The sequence below is a fragment of the Pantherophis guttatus genome, chromosome 4, assembly GCF_059756535.1.
Source record: "Pantherophis guttatus breed Tessera chromosome 4, ASM5975653v1, whole genome shotgun sequence".
In the NCBI taxonomy this organism is placed as follows: Eukaryota; Metazoa; Chordata; class Lepidosauria; order Squamata; family Colubridae; genus Pantherophis; species Pantherophis guttatus.
Window position 1 is genome coordinate 142,814,257 of NC_142066.1, and position 20,896 is coordinate 142,835,152.

Here is a 20,896-nt window from a genome sequence, read left to right on the forward strand (position 1 = left end):
GATGAGGTAAACAGAAACATGGTGTACCAGTGAAAAGTTGGCAGTTTCCCCATAAGAGTAAAAAGACCCATTTCATATGACTTGGAGGAAAATTCTTCAAAGAGTTAGCAACTTGCTGGATTCTAATTGACTTGGTCTATGTTCTGCAGATTTCTGTGCTGCATACCCCTATAGCTATTTACTCCTTTGTTGTATGCTTTAGTCAAGAGAATATCAACCTTGTGAAAAATCAAATGCAGATCTTCCATGAGATTGTTTTTCCCATCTCTATCCAAATTGTAAAGAAACAAAATTTGGTGAAATTGGCACCAAGCATGGTGCTTGCCTAGGGCCACTTCAATGGAAGGAAAGCAAATTGAGGAGACTTTGTTGATGAATCCTTAGTTACTTTCTTAACATAAGCAATGGCTAAGAAATGAACACTATAAAATCTGCCTGCTGTTACTCGGGTCTCTTTCTTTGCCTGTGTCATGCTGCTATATAAGTAAATCTATGGGTAATAAAGAAGTTATGGAATTCCCAGTTATTGAACTGAAAGACAGATCTTGTTAAAAAGGAATTATCAATGGGATATTCATGCAATGATCCCAATGATCTTGAGAAAGGACACTTTAATTTCCCTGAGTGTTTCAGAGTAGCCTTCACCAACAAGGTAGCCATATCTGTAGACGTCAGTTCAGGGAAGCGATAGGAGTGGAAGGTTAATATTGTTGGAGGACATCAAGCAGATGCAGGCTACCCCAGAGAGGTCATGTTCATGTCCTTGGAACAATATAAAAATTAACAAGCAGTGCTTCTGAAACCACTCATAATGTTTCCCCTTATATTATGGGCACAAAAACTCCACTGAGTATTTATGTATATGACTATATGTGTGTGTTAGATAATGTAGGAGCACTATAGATTACATCTATAGATTACATTGCCAGGAGAAAAAAGGAGTTTAGAACGAAGTCATAAATAACATTCTGAGCCACTTCTCCATAAGGATATATTGGGTAAAAGTTTCCTGGATTTTGTCCTTCTGCTGCCTCAGCTACATCCATATCATTTTCAAACTAGATCTTTCTCATTTGGATTAATTATTGGACTTTCTCTCTGAGCACACAAAAAACAAATTCTTCCCATCCTGTCTAGTTTTCAGACAGTCATTTTGTTGTGGACATATATCAGGTTAAATATTAGAAAAAGCTCATTAATCAGCCCTCTTATGCACACTAAAAGGCCAATTCATAAGCCAACCTGGTTGCATCTGCTATACAGGAGATGCTCTTTATTTCCTAGAAGAAATGATGTCTCTGAAAATGTCCACCTCTGAGACACTGCAGATTCCTAAAGAATATGTCAGATGTGAGACGTATTTCTAAAGAAATAGGAATATACACTCTGTCAGAAGGCACCCCATCTTTGTAACCTCCACATGTAGAATTTGCCAAGGTGTGAATCAATTAAATTCAGAAAAAAGATTTTTAAAAAATTGTGCACAGGCAGAGACACACACTTTGGGATGGATGTAGAGGAAGAGAAGTTCTTTAGATTTCATGTTGGTGTTCCGCTGGATAAAAACCTATGTGCAAATTGGCGTTTGGACAAGTAGTGACCCAACCAAACTATCTACATTGGAAATAAAGTTTTCCATCAAATATCTAACTGTATGGTACTTGACTTCATTGCCATTCATTTGTTTTCTCTTGTTCTTCCTGTTGCTCTTATGCTATTGATGGAAAGGTCTAGTCTTAATGTTTTGTTACTGAGCTATAGAATGGAGCTCTTGGGGAAAGCTTGAGCAGGAAAAAAAATGGCTTGCTGGGGGAAAAAAATAGATAATTGTCTTTCCTTGGCAAGGTCAAGGTGCCTCTCTTATATCAAATTGGATCACCTCGAAATAATGACTATCAGTGGTTTATTAAAATGTGTGCATACACAGTAGGGTTTTTTTTTTTTTTTAGTCTAGATACAACAGATAACTGTGACAGATGTTTCCTTGAATAGTGGGAGGAGACAATTTGCTTTCAGTGTTTTTTAGGCTGGAAATTCGTTGCTGAGCTTATTCCTCTGAAAGAAAGAGAAAGAGAAAGAGCTACCAGAAAGAGGCTCATCCTGAAAAATAAAAGGTGAGTAGATAGACAAACTTAACACATTTCTGGTTGACTGGTTGTTTAGAAGTTTGGACTTGCTTCACTTAGGAAAAGAAATTTCTCCTGGTACAATAATATGACTGCTAAAAATCTAGCTTTTGTTTTGTTCTTCAATTTCATCTATTTTTTTTTCTTTTGACAGAAGTTTAAGTAAGTATATCGATGTTGTTTGCTTGATTTTCAGATTTCAACAAATTCTGCTCCCTGTAAGGAAGAATTATGTTTCCCGAAGAAGTCTCATTTCTCTGCCAGTTTTGTTTGCTTTAGGTCATTATTCCTCATAAAAGCCAGAGTTTATTTTTAATGTTTCTTCTCCCTCTTCTCATTTAGATTGCTGCATTTCATCTTCCTATAGAAGATAGTGCTCAGAAAAATGACTTCAACTACGAAATATTGGAACGCATTTGGCTTTTTCTTCATTGTTCTCAATTATAATGTGACCATTGTAGGTAAGTATTTAGAAATTTGCATTTGGGATTTAATTGTTTTCATTTTGGGAAACTTCATTCAACATTATGGGAAGGGTTTGAGACCAGACGATCACCCTGAAACGAAATGTCCAGGAACAAAATGAATCAGAATTTGCACACGTTTCCCCAAAAATGGGATCATAAATAACTGGTGTGGAAGTGAAGCGCCAAAAATTTTTGAGCCAAACTTTTATAGCGAAAGAAAATGAGTGAATTAGTCTTGCGGGACAAACTAATATTATTCTGTTAAATACTAATTAGACACAAATACAAATGAATATGATCAGAACGCTTCCTAAGGCACTTAATAATCAACAATTTCCCCCTGAAATAGTATATAATTAATAGATTTAGTTTTGGCATGAGCAATGGAAGAAAAAAAATTGGAAGACTCGGGCAAAAGGAAGACACATCCATCTTTGTGTCCTTGTCCAGCAGGGATAGCCTTAAAATCAAGCATTGTCCAGCGATCTTAAAAAATGAAACTGTTTTCACAAAAGCAGTCATTGAAATGTTCAGGTATTGCTGCTTTATATATTGCCTGCTTTTTTCTTTCCCTTGCCTATTGGCAGACGCAATAGTTTAGATTTACATTATTTAACTTATTTCCCGATTCGATCCCCTTTAAATCTATGATCACTGTAACAGATAAATCACATCAGTCATATGATTTATGGCAAAGCTCAAAAAGCACATTGTCAATACTATATTGTACTCAGCATTTATTCCTGCAAATTAAGATTTGCTGGAATAATACTAAGATTGAAAAAAAAGAAACTTTCTAACAATATACTTACAATATTTACAATATACCATTTGATATTGAAGAAAAAGCGGGAAAAGCTTGGATTTTATGTTCCTGTGGGAAACAGTGAAAACATAAAATATGCATAATGACCATTGAGGATATAGCTTCTTTTGAATTGGGCTTAATTCCTGGCAACTTTATAAACACATCCATGGAAAACAGAAGGAATCTATTCTTCTGATATTTATGCTTACTACCCAGTCTAATCTATAAACTTAGAATTTCCTTTGTGTCTCCCATCCAAGTACAAATCCAGTCTAACCCTGCTTAGCTTCTGAGCCCAGAAGGTCTGCCAGACTGAACTCTGGATATAATTTTTGTCCTTCTTTGATACAAAATTTGAATCTGGGACATGTAGTGAAATGAATTAATGAAAGATTTTGAAAAGATGGACGGGAGTACTTGATATATGAGATATATGAGGCAAGGACAACCAGGTTTATAAATGACTTGAAAACCAAATCCTATAAGAAAATAGTTGAAGCCGGTTGAATGTGTTCAGTTAGAAAACAGAATAGTAAATGAACATATAATATAGCAATATTTGAAGATTAACTGAAAGGAATTTACATCCTATTACTGATAAATGGGACTGGAACACTGGGTGGAAATAGCAATGAATTTTGAGTGCAGCTAAACATTAAAAGAAATTCCCTAATAATGTAAGCAGTTAAATCAACAGATTACTTCAGAAGAATATGCTTTATTTTCTTGGTGGTATTTGAAGCTGCTAGGCAACTATTTCTCATATTAGACCCATCAGCTAACATGTGGAGAGTCCACAAGCTGTTCAGCATGCTAGCCATTTTACTTAAAAGGTTTGAAAAAGGGACTAGATGTATGCATTGAAGATCAAATTATTTATTGAATTAATTTATGTAGCTTCCATTTTATAGACTTGGGAATTTTATATTCCCAAGTGGGCCAAAATGTATGATGTTATGCGCTGTGAAAAAAGAGACTCATTTTTATGAGCATCCTCTGAATGAAATTTGACTATTTCTACAGTTTACATTAATGCAATTGATTAGCAGTGTATGTAATCCTTTCATGCATAGGATTAAAGTATGATTACTGTTAGAAATTATTATCAACCAGACTAGTCAATGTTCAGATTTTAGTGATTGGTTGGACCTTTTTCATTGGTTTCATCTTGCCCTATTTTCTTTCTTTGCAGGAAAGATTTGGTTAAGCTACATGGCCCTGATGAGACTGATGGTGATCTTGTTTGGAGCATACCCTGTCTATGACGATGAATTGACCGCTCTCGTGTGCAACACTGAAGAGTCAGGATGCTCAAGCATGTGCTATGATGCTATCATTACAATCTCTCAAGTTCGCTTCTGGTTCTTTGAGTTTGTGTCTGTTCTGATCCCTATTGCAGTGTTTGTTATGTGTATCTTGCATAGTGTGGTCAAGCAAGTGGTGAAGATCTATTCTTACCCTTGCACTTATTGCAAACAGACCAAAATATCCACTATCTTCAGAGGTGCAGAAACAATCTTCAATGATGCTGAAAAGAGCAGAATCTCATGTGCTGCCCATGAATTGGCAATTCCTGATTTCTCACGGGGCTATGCAATTCAGCTCTTTGTGAGGTTAATGATAGAAGTTGGTTTCAGAATTAGCAGTTATTGTTTGTTTGGTTTCTTTGTTGAGAAATTCTACAATTGTATTGAGGAACCTTGCCCAGGTAAAATAACCTGCTATATACCCAGGTCATCTGAAAAATCTGCCATGATTATCTTGCTGTGGATTGTCAGTGGTTTCTCCTTAACTCTTGGCCTGGTTGACCTGTTTGTGGCTATAAAAGGTTGCAGGAATAAACGGCGTGATGCCAGCACAGCGGAGATATGCAGGAGCCGCGTGCACAGAGAACCAAGACCAAGAGGAGATGTGTTCAGCCTGGGAAACATCGCCATTGCTGAAGATTTTAGCAATCTTCCCAAGAAAACCTACAAAAAGGAACGTCACCCTGCAAAAGATTTCAGTTGCTAAAATCTTAAATCTGCATTGAGCTGAGAAAACCATGCATGCATTATCCTTTCATTTACAAACCATATATATCTTTTTGGAGCATTTAACTCTTTTATTAACATGCACACATATATGTATGAGTGTATGGGTATTTATATCTTCATCTATATCTACATATAAAACATTACAATTTAGATTTAATTCTCAGCTCAGGTTTGAAATCTTTATTGCAGAACAAATACTGTGATGCAACCTGCAGACAGATTAAATTGCTTTTTGCTTATCATACTTTTATTTTTATTAACATGCACATACATAAACATGTATGTGTCTCAATATCCATATCCATATTACATATAAAACATTACAACAATGACTTCAATATTAAGCAACTAGCTCAAAGTTAGGAGCTTTTATTAGGCAATAAATATCTGGTAGGGTTTTTTAAATTATTGTTGTAATACTCTCTTAACATCGGTATCATAAACTGTAATCCACACTGTACAACTGCTTTATTCTTTTTGTTATCTCTAATGCTCAAAGTTATCTAAACAGTAGAACATCATTAATATCAATCAATCCTGTACTAATATCATTGTATCACGTCAATATAATGTATTACCATTTACACACAAAAAAACAATAAAACGTGCAAAATTTTTCGGAGTGTCTTTTTCTCTAGGGAAAAACAAAAGAGAGGGTTGGGTGAAGACAGTGATCAAGGAGTCTTCCTCAAGGACAACTTATGTTATTATTTGCCAGCACTTTCAGATGCTTTGTTTAAGAAGATTTGGCTATCCAGTAGAGGTATTGGATTTTTGGAAAAGCTCACAAAAGTAGAGAGGTGAATAAAAGAAGTCTTGTCTTCCCATGGGCAATGAAAAGAAAAAGTTTAGGTGAGGAACCTAATTGCATCTATCATGCTTAACCTGTGATTGTGCTATAGGTCCAAAAATTTAGACATCTAAATTAGACAAAAGCTTTCACACAGATATCTTCAAACAGTTCTATCGTAGGGGGGGGGGGCGGGGGGAATCTGCATTTGAAGGGAAATGTAACAAATGACTTTTGACACACACAGCTATTCCTGGAAAGATTTTCAGTAGTTGGTTTTGTGCATGTCTGGGCTAATAAAAACTAAACAGAGGTTTCTGAGCATCATGATTTACAAGCACTGGTCTAAAACTCATAAAAATATTGGTCAGATTAATTACAAAGAATTCATTATAAGTCCATAAATTGGTAAGCGTCATGTGAGAGTTTTACCATTGGCAAAATAGCTATTTTTAAAAAGGGAAATGATAGTCCTTCATTTGCCTTCATTAAATCGTTAAAATACATGCACGTATGAAATATGGAATATAAATATTTCAAATATATCTTAATATTGGGGACAAAAAACCCCACAATTTTCCCACCACATTTTTCATCTTTAGAAAGTAGACGTTTCTGGTCATTCTCCCAAAGAATGGCCAGGGAAATAAAGGTGTGATTCAGCTGGACACCATAACAGAGGTGAAAAGGAACTCACTGGAGTTTTAAATAATGAACATCATAATGATTTACTCAACCATGTTCCAATATTCTGCATGCTATTTACTATGGCTTTATAAATGGAGTACTTAATATTTCAACCTTATTTAAACCAAATAAATATCCTTTACTTCTTCTGTCATTGGGTCAACCCCGTGCAAAATTTTCCTTCTCATCTCCATCTCCCATACTCTTAGTTTCAGTTCAGTAAACCTGGTTCCATTTCATATCACTATTGAAAAGCTGGTGTTAGCCAACAGATAGAAATGCTGCTCTCTAGATCAGTGGTTCTCAACCTGTGGGTCGGGACCCCTTTGGGGGTCGAATGATCCTTTCACAGGGGTCACCTAAGACCATCGGAAAACACATATTTTCAATGTATTTAGGAATAATTTTATGGTTGGGGGTCACCATAACATGAGGAACTGTATTAAAGGGTCATGGTACTAGGAAGGTTGAGAACCACTGCTCTAGAGAAATCGGAAAAGCTTGCTGGTTGAAAAAAATGAAGATCCAGGACAGCTGCAGTGCGAGAAATAGTTCAGAATTCACTAAAACTCAGAATTAATTAGAAGTCAAACACCAGCCTTTCAGTGACAATATGAATCGGAATACAACTCAGTAATGAGTTCCCGTAACAAAATTTACCAAAGCAGCCAGCAAAGCACAGCTAGCAGCCCTCTCAGTGTTTCAGAGAATTTTGCAGCCTGTATGCAAGGATCTTTTCAACACTAAAAGTTCAACTGCATTCCTGGTTCCAACCCTTAATAAGGGCTGGAAACTTCACAGTGCCTCAGTTTTCAGCTTTCTCTCCTTTTAAATTTTTAATTGCCATGAAAGCTGAACAATGTACTGGATACTACTAGATATTGACACATCTAACAGAACAGAGGCATATTTGAGGAAGGGAACAATCAAAACATCTTATGCGATTGCAGTCCTGTCCTTTTGGATGCAGAGATGGGTTCTGTTCATATTACATATATGTAACTTTTGGTTAGGTGGTCATAGCTGTCTTTTCACATATGCGTGCACACACACACACACAATGTGTGCGCGCACACACACACACAGGATATTAACAAAGCCCAGCATTTTATATGTTTGCCCCTTCAGCTCAGTGTTTGCATTTTCCTGTTTTGCTGAACAACTGGCGTGACTCAGTTAGCAATTGAGGCAAGAAAGGCCGTAAAATAGGGCAAAACTTATTTAATAGCTGCCTCCTCACTGATTAACTGTGCTCACAAGTCAAGGACTACCTGTACAATGTTCAGGCTTTGATTAGGGGCCACAGCTATCTTCTTCCTTCTCTCCCTCCCTCCCTCCCTCTCTCACACACACACAGGATATTAACGGAGCTCAGCCTTTTATATATTTGCCCCTTCAGTTCAGTGTTTGCATTTTCCTGTTTTGCAGAACAACAGCAAAAATACAGCAAGGAAAAGTTCGAGTAGAAGAGCACATTATATGCAATCATACAATAAGAGAGTTGGAAGGGACCTTGGAGGTCTTCTAGTCCAACCTCCTACTCGAGCAGGAGAGCCTATATCATTCTGGACAAATGGTTGTCCAGTCTCTTATATTGATAAGCTCAGTAAAGGAGCATACCTTTCTTCCAGTGGTAAGCCATTCCAATTCCATTTATTAATTGTTCTGACTATCAGGAAATTTCTCCTTAATTCTAAAATGGAATTAAGGAACCTGTCCTTAATAATCTTCCATCTGTTTGTTCTTGTCCTGTCCTCAGGTGCTTTGGAGAATAGCTGATCCCCACTTCTCTATGATGGTCCCTCAACTGCTGAAAAACTGCTATTGTGTCATTCTCCATCTTTCTCTCGGATAGATTGAATGTACTCTCTGATAGACTGAATTCTCACATTATGGTGTAGAAATACTCATGTTGCATCCTTAAATCCTTGTTGGTCTCCCTTGCAAGTAGTGCGGTATCAAAACACTGCTCTTCCTGCCCAGTAATTGTGAGAGGGACTTTGGAATCCTAGTGGATGATCACTTGAATATGAGCCAGCAATGTGCAGCAGCAGCCAAAAAAGCTAATACAATCCTGGGTAGGTTGTATAAACAGAGGCATAGTATCAAGATCACATGAGGTATTAGTATTAGTAAGATCACACCTGGAATACTGCAACCAATTTTGGTCACCATGCTACAGAAAAGATGTTGAGATCTTGGAAAAATTTCATAGAAGAGCAACTAAAATGATCAAAGGCCTGGAGACTAAAACCTGTGAAGAATGGCTGCAGGATTTGGGTTCATTTCATAATAAATATAATTTCGTGGGCCAAATTTTATATATTTATTTTTAAATTGTTCTTAAATTTTGTGGTTTAAATGTGTTTTATATGGCTGTACACCGCCCTGACTCCTTTGGGAGAAGGGCGGTATAGAAGTTCAATAAAATCTAAATCTAAATCTAAAACACTGCTATCATGTCTTCCCTGGTCCTTCTCTTCAGCCATGCCTAGTTCCTGCAACCATTCTTCATATGTTTTAGTCTCCAGTCCCCTAATCATCCTGGTTACTCTTCTCTGCAGTTTTTCTAGAGTCTCAACATCTTTTTTATAGGGTGGTGACAAAAACTGGATGCAGTATTCCAAGTGTGGCCTTACTAAGGCCTTATAGAATGGGATTAGTACCTCACTTGTTCTTGATTGTATCCCTCTGTTAATGCAATTTAGGATTGCATTGGCTTTTTTGGCTGCCGCTGAACACTGCTGGCTCATATTTAGCTGATTGTCCACTAAGACTCCAAGCTCCCTCTCACAGTTACTGCTATTAAGTCTGGTTTCACTCAGTTATATGTGTACTTTTGGTTTTTCTTGCATAAGTGTAAGACTTTACTTTTCTCTACATTGAATTTCATTTTGTCAGATAGGGCCCAGTGTTCAAGTCTATCAAGATCCATCTGGATCTTGAGGCTATTTTCTAAGGTGTTAGCTATTTCTGCCAGTTTAGTATCATCTGCAAATTTGGTAAGTTCCCCTTCTATTCCCTCATCTAAGTTGTTTATAAAGTTATTGAAGAGTATTGGGCCTAAGACAGAACCTTGTGTTATCCCACTGCTTCCTTCCCTCTATGTAGACTTAGACCTATTAAAGACTACTCGTTGAGTACAGTTTGTCAGCCAGTTGTGACAATAGATATCTGGTGGTAATGCTATCTATCCCACTTTTTTCTAGTTTAGCAAGAAGTAGGTTGTGGTCTACTTTGTCAAATGCCTTGCTGAAGTTTAAGTATATTATGTCCACAGTATTTTGCTGGTCTACTAATTTAGTCACTATGTTGAAAAATGAAATAAAATTGGTTTGGCATGATCTGTTTTTAACAAACCTGTGCTGACTGTTAAGTTATTACTTTACTTGTTTCTAGATGTTGGCAATCTGTTTTTTTTAAATCTTTTCCAGTATCTTCCTGGGTATTGATGTTAGGCTGATTGGTCTGTAGTTTCCTGGGTTTTTTTTTTTTAAAGATGGGAACCGCATCAGCTTTTTTCCAGTCCTGTGATGGTTCCCCGGTGCTCCAGGATTTTTGAAAGATGTGGTGCAGTGGTTCTGAGATGACATCTGCCAGCTCCTTTAGAACTCTGGGATGTAATCCATCAGGTCCTGTTAATTTGTATTCATCAAGATCAGACAGGTGTTCTCTTACTTTTTTTTTTTTTTGCTTATTTTAACTTTTATTTCTAGTCTGTCTTTTACACAGACAAGGTTCCTTCCAGCTCTATTCAATTCTAAATATTCTGGGTGAAACTCTTGATTTTAATTTTTTTTGTATTGTTCCAGAGGAATATTTCATTGTGGGAAATTAAAGTTGAAAGTCCATCCAATTAAAGAAACAGTAATCATGCGTTATTCTGGGATATCCACATCATTAACATAAAAAAAAATGGCTGGAGTTTTAATTACACTATTGTCACTGCCATCTTGACTCTTTTGACCATATCTCTGTTGTAACCCCTCCAATTCACCAGAGAAAAAAACAGATTTATTTGCCGAGGAAAGGAGACCTGAAAACAATTTTCGCAGGCACTTGACCTACAACAAGCTGACCCAAATTTAATGTCTCTTACTCACGCCCTACTTCTACTGCCCTATTGAAGGCTGCATGGTGGCAACTGAAGCCTAAAGACATACAGAATGAAGGAGTCAAAATATTTCTGTATATTGCAAGGAAAAATCCATCAGCAGATATGCTGCATTTGTTCGTTACCCTCATCTTGAGAATACTTTTATTTTTCATTTGGAATACTGGTTACCTCTGCAAGTGAACTTTTATTAAATACTTAGCTTTGTACTCAAGAACAGTTGAGACCACCCTGAGCAATCTTATCTCTTTGGGGTGGGCCGACTGAATTTGAATGAGCAAAAAGGTTGTTTTCATATTTTAAACATCCTTGAAATAACTGTGGCCTTCATATTTAAAGATAAATATGCTTCCCCAAATGCTAGCCTTCATAGGCAATTCCCTCACCCCCTGTCCCAATATCCTTGCTCCTAGTTTTAATAGTTCTATACACTGTTTTTATGAAAACATGCAGAAGGTAAATTAATAATTTAGGAAATTCTAATAGATTAATTGGAAGTTGAAAGTTAGTCAAAAAAGCACCTTAAGAATGAGTTGGGTTAAATGAGGAGGTGAGGGGAGTTGTGTAACATATAAAAAGGACGAAAAACAACTAGAATGTAATTATCTATCGAAAAGAAGGCTGCAAGTCATTCACATATTCCTTGACTTTAATTTTTTTTCACTCCTTTTCGTTTCTTGCAATTTTCCCTCTCTTTAATTTCAGTTTGTCTCCTATACTATGGAAAAATTCTTAATAAATATTTTTTAAAAAAGAAAGATAGTCAAAATACATAAAATTCATCTGAGAAGGAAGCAATATCATTCATTGATCTGAAATCAAGATGCTATTGGTTGGAAGCTTAAAAAGAAAAGTGATATCTGGATAAATATTTAGAAAAAAGCCCATTAATCAGCCAGAATAAAACTGGATGCAGGACTCTAGGTGTGGTCTTACTAGGGCTTTATAGGATATTCAGATGCGAGACCTATTTCTAAAAAAAAAAAAAAAGGAATACACACTCTGTCAGAAGGCACCCCATCTTTGTTACCTCCACATGCAGAATTTGCTGAGATGTGAGTCAATTAAACTCAGAAAAAGATTTTTTAAAAAGTCTGCATAGGCTAAGAGACAAAATTTGGGATGAATGCAGAGGAAAACCTTATGTTGGTGTTCTTCTGGATAAGACCTCTGTGCAAATTGGACAAGGAGACCTCTGTGCCCTCCTGAACAAGCAGGGACCCAAACTATCTACTTTGCAAATAAAATTTTCCATCAAATATCTGCGCTAACCATATGGTACTTGACTCCATTGCCATTCATTTATTTTCTATTGTTCATCCTGTTGCTCTTAGGCTGTTGATGAAATGGCCTTGGCCAAGGCACATCTTAAGATTTTGTAACTGAACTGTAGGGAAAGAATAACGGCAGAAACTTAGATGGAGGTCTTGGGAGAACGTTTGAGCAGGAAAAAAAAAAGGCTTGCAAGAAAGAAATAAAAAATCCCCTTTCCCAGGAGAGTTGCCTCCCCTATATCAAATTGGATCATCCCCAAATAATGACTATCTATGGTTTATTAAAATTTGTTTACATATAGCGCATTTTTTTCTCTCTGAAAACAACAGATAACTATGACATCTGTTTCCTTCCACGGTGGGAGGAACAATTGGCTTTCACTCTTTTCTACTTGTTGCTGAGATTGTCTGCCTCAGAAGGAGCGAGACCTTTTCAGTCACCAGTTCATCCTGAAATTAAAAGTGGAGATAGACAAACCTAAAACCTCTCTGGCTGGCTGACTGCAGGTTTCGACTCGCATCATTTAGGAAGAGAAATTTCTCCAAGTAAGTAATCTGCTAAATGTTTAGCTTTTGTTTCCTTCTTCAATTTCATCAATTTCTTCTTCTTCTTCTTCTTCCTCCTCCTCCTCCTCTCCTCCTCCTCCTCCTCCTCCTCCTCTTCTTCCTCCTCCTCCTCCTCCTCCTCCTCCTCCTTCTTTTTGCAGAAGTTTCTTTAAAAACTGGTCTGAAATTATTGCTGTTTTTTTTTTAATTTCCAGATTTTAATAAATTCTGTTTCCTGTAAGGAAGAGTTATATTTCCCAAAGAAATTTCAATTCTCTGCCAGTTTTGTTTTCACTATTCCTCTTAAAAGCCATCTTTAGATTTTTTCCCCTCTTTTTAATGTTTCTTCTCCCTCTTTTCACTTAGATTGCTGCACTTCGTTCTCATTGTAGAAAAAAAAGATTATATGACTACAAATATGAAATACTGGAGTGCTTTTAGCTTTTCCTTCATTGTCTTCAATTCTAATGTGACCATTATAGGTAAGTATTTATATACTTGCATTTTAGAGTTGGGTTTTAATTATTTTCATTCTGGGAAACTTCATTTAATGTTAGGGGGGGGGGAGTTGGCTTGAGAAACAGACAACCACCCTGAAATGAAATTTTCAGGAACAAAAACCAACCACAATTTACACACATTTTTTTCCAAAAACGGGCTTATAAATGACTGGTGTGGAAGTGAAGCTGCAAGTGTGTTTGTCTTTTTGAGCAGAACTTTTATTTAATGCCTGCAAAAACAATAGAAAGATTAAATTGGTGAAGACACTTCAGGGCACTAATATTATTTTGTTAGGGGATAATTAAACACAACTAGTTGCAAATAAATATGATCAGAACTAGTGTTTAGCAAGAGCAATGGAAGAGAAAAATTATAAGGCATCAGGCAAAAGGACACCCACCTTTTTGTCCTTGTCCTTGTACAGCAGGGCTAGCCTCAATATCAAATATTGTCCAGCTGTCTTTAAAAAATGAGACTGTTTTCATAACACCACTGAAACCTTCGTGTATTATGACCTTGTATAGTGTCTGCTCCTTTCTCTTGTCCGTTGGCAGACTCAACAATCTAGATTTATATTATTTCACTTATTTCACTATGGTCCCTGGTAAATTCATGACCACTTTAGCCTGGGGATCCCATTAGTCATTCTGTATTTTATGGCAAAGCTTGAAAAAAAACATTGTCAATTCTATATTATACCCCGCATTTGCTCTTGAAATAATTGAGAACGAAAAAACAAAACTTTTTGAAGTTGGAAAAAAATATAGAAGGAATCTATTATGTCTTTCTTTTGGTATTTATCTGTTTACTACCCCGTCTATTCTATAAACTTAGAATTTTCTTGTTCCTCTTTTGTGATGTTATACAATGTGAAATATGCTTTTATGAATATGCCCTGATTAATTTAACTATTTATTCTGTTCTCCAGCTCAGCAATGGAATTGAACAACTCACCATGGGCAATTCACTGCAGCCAACTGACCATGGGACAATTTGCCATGGCCAACAAGTTGTCACAGGACAACTCACTACAGGACAATTTAACAGCACAATTTAATTATTTAAAATTAATTTAAAATTATTTTAATTTTAATTCACATTTCATTTTGTCCCTCCTTTTCATTCTTTCTTTAAAGTTTCTACTCCACCATTTCTTTGATATTAATGTAACACTTTTCCTGCACCGAATTTGCCAGTGATGAGTTGGCCACATCAAGTTGGCCATGGCGGGTTGGCCTGTGATCAGCTGGTCTTGGTGAGTTGGCTGTAGTAAATTGTCATAGATCCACTCAGCAATGCAATTGATGAGAAGTGTTATCTAATATTATCAAACATAATACGGCTACTGAATAGAAATTATTCTTAACAAGGCTAATCAATGTGCAGGGGTTTTAATGATGGATCAGAAATTTTTTATTTGTCTTATCTCATCCTTCTTCTTTCTTTCCAGGAAAGATTTGGCTAATCTACATGATAATGATGAAACTGATGCTGATAGCGCTTGGGGCATACCCTCTCTATCAAGATGAATTGGCCGCTTTTGTCTGCAATACCAACCAGCCAGGATGTTCAAGCATGTGCTTCGATGCTTTTACAGCCGTCTCTCAAGTTCGTTTCTGGTTGTTTGAGTTTTTGTCTGTCCTGCTCCCTTTTTCAGTGTTTATCATCTGCATCTTGCACAATGTGGTCAACGAAGTTGTGGACGTCTATGCTCTCCCTTGCACTTATTGCAAACAGATCAAAGCATCCATTGGCCTCAGAATTACCGAAGCAACCTTCAGCGACCCAACAAAAAGCAAAGTCACTTGCGGGGCGCATGAATTGGCCATCCCTGATTTTTCACGGGCATATTTTGTTCAACTGGTCATGAGAATAATAATAGAAATTGGTTTTGCAATTAGTAGCTACCATTTGTTTGGCTTCTTTGTTGAGAAATTCTATAATTGTACTGAAGAAATTTGTCCAAGCAATATAACCTGCTTTGTCCCTAGAACAACTGAAAAATCTGCCATGATGATTTTACTGTGGGCTGTCAGTACTTTCTCCATATTTCTTGGCATTCTTGATCTGATTATGGTTGTAAAAGATTTTAGAGATAAGCTGTTTGTAACTAGCAAGGCAAAGATATGCAGAACTCGCCAAAGAGGGGGAGGAAGCAGAGATTTGTTCAACTTTGATGACACTGAGGATCCTACAAGTATCCCCATGACAAGATACAGAAAGGAAAGGCATTGTGAAAAGGAGTTTGAATTTTAAATCTACTCTTAAGTCTGCATCGAGCTGAGAGAAAACTATGCATGCATTACAAACCATATAACATTTTTCAGCATTTAACTCTTGCATATTTACAAAGGTTCACTATATAGAAAAAAAGGGAGCGTTTTTTCTATATAGAAATAGGTTTTTCCTCTCTTAGACATTCTTCAATCTACTCACCTTAAAGAAGTGTAAACTTCACATTTCTCCAGCCAGCCAACCTGCCTTTCCCTTCAGACTATTTTTTTTTTTAAAAGAAAATTGTCCCATCCAGGATAGGCAATTGATTTTTTTGGAAAAGCTTACAAAGGTGGAGAGGAAAATAACGAAACCAACTTGACCTTTGAAACCAATACCCTCTCTTGGAGTACTTATATAATTTTTTTAAAATTTAGATAGAATAAGGTAGAATAGTCCCTTCAAGAATTTATGACAAAATAAATGCAACATTTTAAAGAAACGGTTGCCACATAATAATGGGAAAAATTATGGCATTTACATGACAAAACATTAGAAACTTTATAACATAATGAGATATTTGCTTACAGCAACAAAAGTAAGTTTTGCTCAACATTGGAACAAATAAAATTCTGGCCATATCTAACTAGGAACTTAAACTTGGAGAACATGCAACAATTGCAAAATTAATGGCATATAGACATAAGGGAAGTTTAACCAAATTTTAAAAAAGAATGGCCCCCAAATGTACAATATATGTATGTTGCATTGCAAATACAATCACAGTTTGCCATCTAAGGAGGCTTAAAATCAACAGTTTGGTACATTAGCAGATATGTATAAAGGGGAATGTTAGAAACCCACTTTTTTCCCTTTCCTTCCCCTTTTTTATAATTATTGCATGCTTATGATATATTTTTCCTTATATTAACATGCACTTATATACACATCTCTGTGTGTGCATGTTGATATATCTATAGTTAAAATATTACACTACAGATTTCAATACTCAGCTCAAGTCTGGATATTTTGATATAACCTCCAGACATATTAAATTGCTTTTGCTTTTTATTAACATGCATATATAAATGTGTGTTTTTTATATCCACGCCTATATCTACATATACAACATTACAATACAGACTTCAATACTGAAGTCTGAAACTTTTATTACACAACAAATACTTCGATATAGATGTTTTTGGTTATTGTACTTTTTCTTTTCATTCAGAGGCACATGTATGTGTGTATATGTATGTGTGCTCATATCTATATCACATATAAAACATTACAACGGAGATTTCAATACAAAGCATTGAAGGGTAAGGTTAAGATCTTTATTTCTCAATAAATACTCTGGTAGGGTTTTTTTTTTTAAAAAATCATTATTGTTATACTCCATATGAAAAAGTCAAATTATTATATCCTTGTAATATTATACATTGTAATCCATACTGTACAACTATTTCTTTCTTTTTATTCTGTCTAATGCTCAAAACTGTCTAAACAATAGATTATTTTTAAAGTCAATATAATGTATAACCATTTACAAAAAAAATAATAATAAAACTTGCAAAATGTTTCGGAGTGTCGCTCTCTCTAGGGAAAAACAAAAGAGGGGTTTGGGTGAAGACAGTGATCAAGGAGTCTTCCTGAAGGACAGCTATGATATTATTTGCCAGCACACCTTCAGATGCTTTATTTAAGAAGATTTAAGATTTAAGAGGCATCTGAGTTTTGGAAAAGGTCACAAAGGTAAGGAGGTGACTAAAGTAAGTCTTGCTTTCCCTTGGGTAATGAAAAGGAAAAGTTGAGGTGAGGAACCAAGTTGCATCTATCACACTTAGCCTGTGATTCAGAATTCCAAAAGTTTAGGACCTCTAAATCAGTCAAAAGTTTTCACACAGGTATCTTCAAACAATTCTATCATGCGGGGTTGGGGGGGAAATCAGCAGTTGTGGGGAAATGTAACAAGGACATTACAAATGACACATGTCTTTTGACATACACATCTATTCCTAGAGAGATTTGCAATAGTTAGTTTTGTGCATGTCTCGGCTAGTAAAAATTAAACAGAGGTTGCTAAGCATCATGATTTACAAACACTGGTCTAAAACTCATAAACCTAATGGTCAGGTTAATTACATAGAATTAATTTTAAGTCCATAAATTGGTAAGTGTTGTGTGAGTGTGCAAAATAGCTATTCTTAAAAAGGGGACTTCGTTTGCATTCATTAAATCATTGGAATATGTGCACCTATGAAATGTGGAATATAAACATTTCAAAAATACTTTAGCCTTGAGAAAAAAGAAAGGAATAACTCCCCACCCCCACACTTTAAATCTTTAAAAGTTTACACGTAACTCAGTCTCTCCAAGAATGACCAGGAAGATAAAGGTACCCATAAGAGTTGTGAAAAGTGTGGTTGAAAGTACTCTGGAATACACTGGAATTTTAATTAATAAACATCTTAATGATATCCTCAGCCAGGTTCAAATTGTCTGCATGCCATTTAGTATTCGCTTTATAAATGGGGTACTTAATATTACAAATTATTTAAACGGTATCAATGGAAATCTTTTTTCTTTTGACATCTCGGTATCATTTACCTCTTTTGTTACTAGAATCAGTATTTTTCTTCTGATCTCCATCTTCTGTACTGAACTGACTTTAGCTCAGTGAATCTGGGTCCTTTTAATTTCATTTCATGTTGCTACTGCAACCCTCTGACAGTAAAAATAGAGCTTGGGAGGGGCGCCCACAGCCCTCATGAGATCTGTTTTAGCTGGCAGAGGCACCATGGGCAAGTCCTTCCATGTTTCCAGGGGAGCCCTATGGGCCAGATCTAAGCACCACGGTCCTATACTATTCTAGACAAATGGGGGTTCAGTCTATTAGATTGACAAGCTACAATAAAGGAGCATACATTTTCTCCAGTGGTAAGCCATTCCATTTATTAATTGTTCTCACTATCAGAAAATTTCTTCTTAATTCTAGGTTTGGATCTGTCCCTAATAATCTTCCAGCTGTTACTATTTGTCATGTTCTCAAGTGCTTTGGAGACTATTATCCTCACAGGTCCTTAGATTTTAATGTTTGCTTTTAGTTTATTTATGTGTTATAGATACATTTTTATGAATGTAAGCCACCAGAATTATCCTGTGGTAAGACGGGCAACCAATACATTTTATAAATAAAATAAATAAATGAATATTATGCGAATGCAACATTTAAAGATGTTAACCCTATTGTGAATGCCATCTTGACTTTTTGGGTCATGCTTCTGCTGTAAGTAACCCCTTCAGTTCACCAAGGGAAAACCAGATTTGCTTGCCAAAGAAAGAAGATCTGAAAACCAGGCAATTTTAGCTGGCATTTGACTTACAACCAGCTGCAAATTTAATGCATCTCTTTCTCCAGCCCTACTTCTACTTCCCTATTGAGAACCAGATGGTGGTAATGGAAGGCAACAGAAATAAAGAATGAGAGTGTCAGAAAAATCTCAGTGCTGATCCTGGGACTCCATCATCTATCATGGATGTGCTGCATTTTGTTCTTAACCACACTTGAGAGGACTTTTAAAAAAAATTTGGAATTCTTGTCATGTCCTTTAGAAAACCTTTATTAAAAACCTAGCTTTTTCTAATTTCACGAAGGACTGAGACCACCCTGTGCTCAATGTTATCTCTTTGCAGTAGGCGGGCTGAGTCTGACTTACTAAAGAAGTTGTTTGCATATTTTAAATGTCCTTGGAAAAGCAGTGGACTTCAGTGCAAAGTCCGTAAAGATAAATATGCTTCCCCAAATGCTAGCCTCTGTGGGCGATTTTCCCTCCTCCCCAATATTATTACCATTAACAATACAGTATAAAATTTCTACATACTGTTAATAGTTAATATATAGATATGTTGAGGTTGAAAGATGTCCAAAATACAAAAAAAAAAATTGGATTAAATGAGGAGCTGAAGCAGTTTGTGTAATACCTAAGAGATAGGGAAGGTGATAAGATTTTAATTATCCATTGAAAAGAAGGACAGAAGTCATTCACATATTCCTGAAGTTGTTTTCTTTTCCTCTTTATTATTCCTTGCAAGTTCTCCTCTCTCTTTACTTTTACTTATTTCGATTTGTGTTTCATTGTCTGAAGTAATTCTTAATAAACACTAAAAAAAGGAGATAGAATATCTAGTAGTCCGTTATATTTTTTCTGCCAGCAGAGGGCATACTAGGGTTGAGATGGCACTTCCTGCATTCATTTGCACTCCAGCTCAAGTTGATGGGATATTTTATGCCATTATCATGTCTATTCCATCTTTTTCTTTAGCAACACTTGGGAGGACAGAAAGTTATTTAGCAAGGGAAAGGAGTTACCTCTCCCCCTGAAAGAGTTAACAGCAAAATGTACATAACCAGAATTGATAGCAATAGCACTTAGACCAGTGGTGAAATCCAATTTTTTTTATACTGGTTCTGTAGGCATGGCTTGGTAGACGTGGCAGGGGAAGGATACTGCAAAATCTCCATTCCCACCCCACTCCAGGGGAAGGATACTGCAAAATCCCCATTCCTACCCACTCTGGGGCCAACCAGAGGTGGTATTTGCCAGTTCTCTGAAGTACTCAAAATCTCTACTAATGGTTCTCTGAACTGCTCAAAATTTCCGCTACCGGTTCTCCAGAGCCTGCTGGATTTCACCCCTGAGTTAGACTTATATACAATTTCACAATTCTTTACAGCCTTCTAAGCAGTTTACAGAGCCAGCCTATTGCTGGATCTGTAAACAATCTGGGTCCTCATTTTACTGACCTTGGAAGGATGGAAGGCTGAGTCAATCTTGAGCTGGTGAGAATCGAACTGTCAGCAGCCGGCAGTCAGCAGAAGTAGCCTGCAGTATGGTAATCCTCAATGTACGACCACAATGGAGCCCAGAAGTTATGTTGCTAAGTAATAAATTTGTTAAGTGATAATTTTGCCCCGTTTTACGCCTTTTCTTGCCACGTTTGTTAAGTGAATCACTGCAGTTGTTAAATTAGTAACATGGTTGTTAAGTGAATCTGGTTTCCTCATTGACTTCACTTGTCAGAAGGTCGCAAAATGGGACCTTCATATGACCCTGGGACTCTGCAACTGTCATAAATGTGAATTAGTGGTCAAGTATCCGAACATAAATCACGTGACCATGGGGATGCTGCAATGTTCATAAGTGTGAAAAATGGTCATAAGTCACTTTTTTCTGTGCTGTTGTAACTACTGTTGTCACTAAGTGAACTGTTGTAAGTCAAGGACTACCTGCCCTGTATTCTAACCACTGTGCCACCACGGCTCTTGATGC

General features: G+C 36.4%; 2 protein-coding genes across 2 annotated transcripts; both read left to right on the forward strand.

Annotated features, from left to right (window-relative positions):
- Positions 1-2,016: 2,016 nt before the first annotated feature.
- On the forward strand, positions 2,017-6,054 carry LOC117655075 (gap junction delta-4 protein-like). Its single transcript, XM_034402141.3, has 3 exons — positions 2,017-2,114; positions 2,469-2,587; positions 4,594-6,054. The coding sequence occupies exons 2-3, from the start codon at positions 2,512-2,514 to the stop codon at positions 5,412-5,414; spliced, it is 897 nt and encodes a 298-aa protein (XP_034258032.1). The 5' UTR covers positions 2,017-2,114; positions 2,469-2,511; the 3' UTR covers positions 5,415-6,054.
- Positions 6,055-13,254: 7,200 nt separating this feature from the next.
- On the forward strand, positions 13,255-15,811 carry LOC117654915 (gap junction delta-4 protein-like). Its single transcript, XM_034401861.2, has 2 exons — positions 13,255-13,330; positions 14,800-15,811. Exons 1-2 carry the CDS (start codon positions 13,255-13,257, stop codon positions 15,603-15,605), a joined length of 882 nt encoding a protein of 293 aa, XP_034257752.2. The 3' UTR covers positions 15,606-15,811.
- The last annotated feature ends 5,085 nt before the right edge of the window (positions 15,812-20,896 follow it).